Source organism: Chelonia mydas, chromosome 21, assembly GCF_015237465.2.
Source record: "Chelonia mydas isolate rCheMyd1 chromosome 21, rCheMyd1.pri.v2, whole genome shotgun sequence".
Lineage (NCBI taxonomy): Eukaryota > Metazoa > Chordata > Testudines > Cheloniidae > Chelonia > Chelonia mydas.
In genome coordinates this window covers 12,324,753-12,330,966 of record NC_051261.2, presented here as the reverse complement: position 1 = coordinate 12,330,966, position 6,214 = coordinate 12,324,753, and the positions used below count along the sequence as shown (strand labels likewise).

The window sequence follows — 6,214 nt, the reverse complement described above, 5'->3', positions numbered from 1 at the left end:
AGGGGGCCACATTGCAAAGACAAAATAGCCTCCCGGATAGCAGGTCCAGCGGAGGCCACAGAGGGGAGGAAGAGGTGGGCTGCACCTTTGTAGGAGGCAGGTTGGTAGGGGGCGCAGCCTAGGCCGGGCACCTGGAATTCCGGTCTCCAGGGCTGGCGAGTGGCCCAGCACTACGGCTACAGGCCACGCGTCCTGGGGGACTCGTGGCATTTCTCAGACCCTGGTGGGATTTGCAGATGTGCTCAGCGCTGGCCTCTTTCTGCTCCCCCTGAGGTCAACAGAACGGCTCCCTCCCGCCCACCGTGGGAGCAGAGTTAGGCCGACGCCGGGTGCTCTGGACAACCCCACCCGGCGCGTCCCCTCCTCGCCAGGCCTTTGGTGGGCAGCGAGCCCCTGTATCTGGCACCTACAGGAGAGCGGCTATGCACGGGGCTGGGGAGGGCTGGTGCGACCAGTGGGCCCGGGGCTCAAAGGCCTTTTGTGCTGCCCGTGAGCGGGAGGGAGGGAGGGTCCCACTTGACATAGTGATCCTTGGAGCCGGTGACGACCAGGTCGTGGTTGCTCGCGGTCTGGTTCACAGTCAGACACATCTCGGGCCCGATGTGGCCGGTCAGCTTCCCGATAGGCTGCAACCTACAAGCAGGAGCCGGGGCCGTCAGGGTCTGGGGCACACTCAGCAGGAGACGCTCGTTCCTGCAGGCCCTTTGCTAGCCCTGTCTCCAAGGCTCCCAGCAGGGACCCTTCCAGCCCCGGGCCCCTCTCCACCACCCTCTCGAATTGGGACCTCCGTCTCTGGGGCACAGAGCACCCTGGGGATACCACGTCCCTGGGCACGATGGGCCGCGATCCCAACCTCGGGTTGGGGTGGACATCTGGGGTCAGGAGCAGTGTCAGAGGGGCTCAGCGCACCAGCCAGTCACCCCAAGGGCTGCAGCACTGGGTCCTGCTTTCACCCAGCCTTGGGCCTGATCATCGACCCCGGGGATGTGTCCCAGCAGCTGCTGTAGTGCGAAGAGCCTTGGCGCTGAGGCCAATGGTCCTAGGCCAAATCCACCAAAATAACAGCTTCCAGCTGGGAGGGAGCGGGCCCCAGCCCAGCACAGAACGGCTGCTCCCTCTGCCTACGCAGCACCCGGCTCCCGCCCCGCAAGAACTGCCCTCGCCTGGGGGCCCGAGCCCCGGTGCTGCCCTGACCTGTTGAGCTCCCAGATGCGGACGGAGTTCCCGGCAGCGGCGTAGAGCATGGTGCCGGCGGGGTTGAGCGCGATCTGGTTGATCTGGTGCTCGCCCTGCACGCTGGCGATGGTGCGGGTCGTGGTCCCGGCACAGGCGTCCCCGGAGATCACCTGACCCGAAGAGCTAAGCCAAAGAGACAGCAAGAGGTGAGCCTCAAGGCAGAGACCCTCGGGGGGCGGGGGGCAGGTGAAATGCGGGTGGGGGGGATTTACACAGTGTGCAGTGGAAGATCTGGTCCATTGTGGACTGATTAGAAAGCTGGAGAGCGTCTGTCCCCAGCCATCTAGAGGGCAAAGCAACGCCACTTCCTGGCCCCATGCAGTGCCAGGATGAGACCCCCCCGCTCAGCCCCACGTCCCCTCAAACCAGGAGCAACGGCACAGCAAGGGTGACCCAAGCAGCAGCTCTCGGGGGGCGGCCCCAAGGGAGGTGCCTTGCCGAGCAGCCAGCCAGACCCACGCCAGCAGGCATGCCAGCGCCACGCCCAGGGGCGGAGCAACACAAACCCCGCCCCTTGCCTGGAGTTGATGGTGACAGGCAGCCCAGGCCCGTTCCCACCAGTCTGATTTTAGGTCTGGGGAGGGACTGCAGGCAAGGAGACGTCTCAGTCGGTGGCTGGGCACCAGAGAGAGGGGCTGATTCGCTGGGGTCTGGAAACGGTGCTGGCAGCTGCAGATGGGTCATTACGCATCCCTGATCAAAGCAATCGTAGGCAGTAGGGTGCACGGGGCCCCCTGAAACAGACTAAAGGAGCAACTGCCTTGAGAGCAGAGCACCAAGCCACAGAGCCTCCGCAAGCCAGGCCGGGCTAGAGCGACCAGCACTGCACCATTCCTAGGCTCAGCCCTGCAGCCTGCCTGGCCTTTGCTATGCTGCCCTGGGTGCGGGACAGCTGGCAGGGCAGCGCGTCGAGCTCGGCCAGGCCCCCAGAGCAGCCTCAGCGCACCAGGTACCTACATGAGGGTGCGGACGCACGTGGCCGAGTCCCAGATGTCCCACACCTTGATGTAGGAGGTGGAGACGGTGAACACCAGCTCTGGTGGCTGCACTAGTTGACGGACACCCTGTTGTTGAAGAACCCCTGGCACCTCCGCTGGAACGAGGGTTTATTAGTGCCAGGTGCGAGGTGGGCACCTGGCCATTAGGGGCTGGGCAGAGGCCCCAGCAACTCGCTTCATGGATGTCACTAATGACTCGTGCAGCATTGCTGCCCTCTACTGGGGGGACCCAGAACTGCACTGGCCTGTTGTGGCTTAGGGGGCTCTCAGGCAGGCCGGTGCCGTCCAAGCAAGAGGCTCCTGTCCTGTCCTCGCAGTTCGGGGCGGCTCAGCCCCTTCCCTGGGTAACAGGCTCACTCCCCAGCGATCACACCCAGAGCTCAGCAGCCAGCCCACCCCTGAGGTGTGCACCTTTGGATCCAGAGAAGAGCAGCTCGTCGGTGGCATCCAAGAACAGGCTTGGAGTGTCCCTCTGCCACGGATATGCACTGCAGAGGGGCCGTCCGGGCGCTCCTGGCACTGCCCACGGGGTTAATGAGGCCCCTTCCGTGGGAGAGAGAGAGCAAGGGCGTCAACAAGGGGGTGCTGGCTGGGTGACCTAGGATGAAGGCAGATCCCGCCACACAAGGCTGCCAGGGCCTGCTAGTGGGGCTCCAGAGCAAAGCAAACCACAGACAGAGTCTGCAGGGCAGCGTGTGCCCCAGACAGGCCCCCCGGGGGGCAGATCACACCCCGGTTGGTGTTAAGGGCTCAGGGACTCGTTCAGACTCTGCCTTGGCTGGGGGTGGGGGGCTTGGAAAGGCTAAGGAAACTGGCTTCACCCACTGGCCATCTTGCTGCTGGAACACAGGAGCCCCTCCTCCCCCCGTGAGAGTTGTGGGTGGCCCCTGTGCCCCATCTAGGCAAGATCCTGAAGCAAACAGAGTCCAGGCTGCTGCATGGCGCACGCTGCCCCATTCCCTGTGGAGTCAGAGACTAGCAGGGGCAGGCTGGCTCTGGACCCAAGCCCCAGAACCTCCGGGCTTGAACAAACTGGGGCCTGGCTCCAGCTGTGCTGTGTGGGGCATAAGGGCACCATCCGGGGCCAGCATGGGGAAGCGCCCTCTCTCCATCTGACCCACTCCGGTTTCCCAATGAGCTTCACCCCGGTTTGGCAGATGGGGAAGGGATTCGCAGATGGAAGGTTTCCTGGCCAATGGGAGCTGTGGAGCTGGCCCTCTGGGTGGGGGCAACAAGTGGAGGCCTCCCTGGCTGTCCATGTGTCTAGGGGCTGCAAGGACCTGGTGGCCGCTTCCGGGAGCCGCGTGGAGCTAGGGTAGGCAGAGAGCCTGCCTTAGCCCCTAGCCCCCACTGCGCCGTCAACTGGACTTTTAACGGCCCAGTCGGCCGTACCAACCAGAGCCGCCAGGGTCCCTTTTCAACCAGGCATTCTGGTCGAAAACCAGATGCCTGGCAACCCTAGTGCCCTCCCATATCATGTCCCCACCTGTGTGTTATTGTAGGTTCTCCCAGAACCTTTACCCACTGCCTTGTTATTGGGAGGAGTTGTTGCCTTATATATCGAAGATGTAGATATCTGGACTGAGGTTGAGATGGCAATAGAAGAGAGACTTGTTGAAAGTCTCTGCGTAAGGATAAAAAGGGTAAAAAATAAGGGTGACGTCATGGTAGGGGTCTACTACAGACCACCTACCCAGGAAGAAGAGGTGGATGAGGCTTTTTGAAACAACTAACACAATCATCCAAAGCACAGGACTTGATGGTGATGGGGGACTTCAACTTCCCAGACATCTGTTGGGAAAATAACACAGCAGGGCACAGATTATCCAGCGAGTTCTTGGAATGTATTGGAGACAATTTTTTATTTCTGAAGGTGGAGAAGGGGAGAGGCTGTTCTAGATTTGATTTTGACAAAAGAGAAGAACTGGCTGAGAATCTGAAAGTGGAAGGCCGCTTGCGTGAGAGTGATCATGAAATGGGAGAGTTCTTGATTCTAACAAATGGTAGGAGGGAAAATAGCACAATAAAGATAATGGATTTCAAGAAGGCAGACTTTCGCAAACTCAGGGAGTTGGTAGGTGAGATGCCATGGGAAGCAAGTCTGAAGGGAAAAACATTTCAAGAGTGTTGGCAGTTTTTCAAAGAGATATTATTAAGGGCACAAGAGCAGAAAATGTGGAAATGGCAGAAGTGCTAAATGACTTCTTTGTTTCAGTTTTCACCAAAAAGTTTAGTAGTGATTGGACGTCTAACATAGTGAATGCCAGTGAAAATGAGGTAGGATCAGAGACTAAAATAGGGAAAGAACAAGTTAAAAACTACTTAGACAAGTGATGTGTCTTCAAGTTGCCAGGGCCTGATGAAATACATCCTAGAATACTCAAGGAGCTGACTGAGGAGATATCTGAGCCATTAGCGATTATCGTTGAGAAGTCATGGAAGACGGGAGAGATTCTAGAAGAATGGAAAAGGGCAAAGATAGTGCCCATCTAGAAAAAGGGGGATAAGGACAACCTGGGGAATAGACCAGTCCGCTTAACTTCAGTACCTGGAAAGATAACGGAGCAAATAATCAAGCAAGCAATTTGCAAACACCTAGAAGATAATGAGGTGACAAGTAACAGTCAGCATGGGTTTGTTAAGAACAAATCATGTCAAACCAACCTAATAGCTTTCTTTGACAGGGTAACACACCTTGTAGATGGGGGGAAGCAGTAGATGTGGTCTATCTTGACTTTAGTAAGGCTTTTGATACTGTCTTGCATGACCTTCTCATAAACAAACTAGGGAAATGTAACCTAGATGGAGCTACTATAAGGTGGGTGCAAAACTGGTTGGAAAACTGTTCCCAGAGAGTAGTTATCAGTGGTTCACAGTCATGCTGGAAGGGCATATCAAGTGGGGTCCCGTAGGGATCAGTTCTGGATCTGGTTCTGTTCAATATCTTCATCAGTGTTTTAGGTAATGGCATAGAGTGTACACGTGTAAAGTTTGCGGATGATACCAAGCTGGGAGGGGTTGCAATGCTTTGGAGGATAGGATTAAAATTCAAAATGATCTGGACAAACTGGAGAAATGGTCTGAAGAAAATAAGATGAAATTCAGTAAGGACAAATGCAAAGTACTCCACTTAGGAAGCAACAATCAGTTGTACACATACAAAATGGGAACTGACTGCCTAGGAAGGAGTACTGCGGAAAGGGATCTAAGGATCATAGTGGATCACAGTGTGACACTGTTGCAAAAAAAGCGAACATCATTCTGGGATGTATTAGCAGGATTGTTGTAAGCAAGACACGAGGAATAATTCTTCCGCTCTACTCAGCGCTGATTAGGCTTGAACTGGAGTATTGTGTCCAGTTCTGAGTGCCACATTTTAGGAAAGATGTGGACAAATTGGAGAAAGTCCAGAGGCAAGCAACAAAAATGATGAAAGGTCTAGAACAGTGGCTCTCAACTTTTCCAGATTACTGTACCCCTTTCAGGAGTCTGATTTGTCTTGCGTACCCCCAAGTTTCATCTCACTTAAAAACTACTGCTTACAAAATCACACACAAAAATACAAAAATGTCACAGCACACTATTACTGAAAAATTGCTTACTTTCCATTTTTACCATATAATTATACAATAAATCTATTGGAATATAAATCAGTTGGAATACATTTCAGTGTATAGTATATAGAGCAGTATAAACAAGTCATTGTCTGAATGAAATTGTAGTTTGTACTGACTTCGCTAGTGCTTTTTATGTAGCCTGTTGTAAAACTAGGCAAATATCTAGATGAATTGATGTACCCCCTGGAAGACCTCTGCGTATCCCCACGGGTACATGTACCCCTTGTTGTGAACCACTAGTCTAGAAAACATGATCTCTGAGGAAAGTTTGAAAAAACTGGATTTGTTTAGTCTGGAGCGGGGACATGATAGTTTTCAAGTACATAAAAGGTTGTTACAAGGAGGAGGGAGTCATTTGTTCTC

The 6,214-nt window shown here is 54.8% G+C and overlaps 1 protein-coding gene across 1 annotated transcript in view; it reads right to left on the bottom strand.

Annotated features, from left to right (window-relative positions):
• Positions 1-467: 467 nt before the first annotated feature.
• The window catches only part of LOC122463508 (kinesin-like protein KIF21B), a 6,999-nt gene continuing 1,252 nt past the window's right edge, over positions 468-6,214 (bottom strand). Inside the window, exons 2-4 of the mRNA XM_043533804.1 lie at positions 2,194-2,329; positions 1,195-1,359; positions 468-633 (exon numbers count right to left, since the gene is read on the bottom strand). Coding sequence (XP_043389739.1) covers positions 468-633; positions 1,195-1,359; positions 2,194-2,329 — 467 coding nt within the window. The remainder of the gene's footprint in view (positions 634-1,194; positions 1,360-2,193; positions 2,330-6,214) is intronic.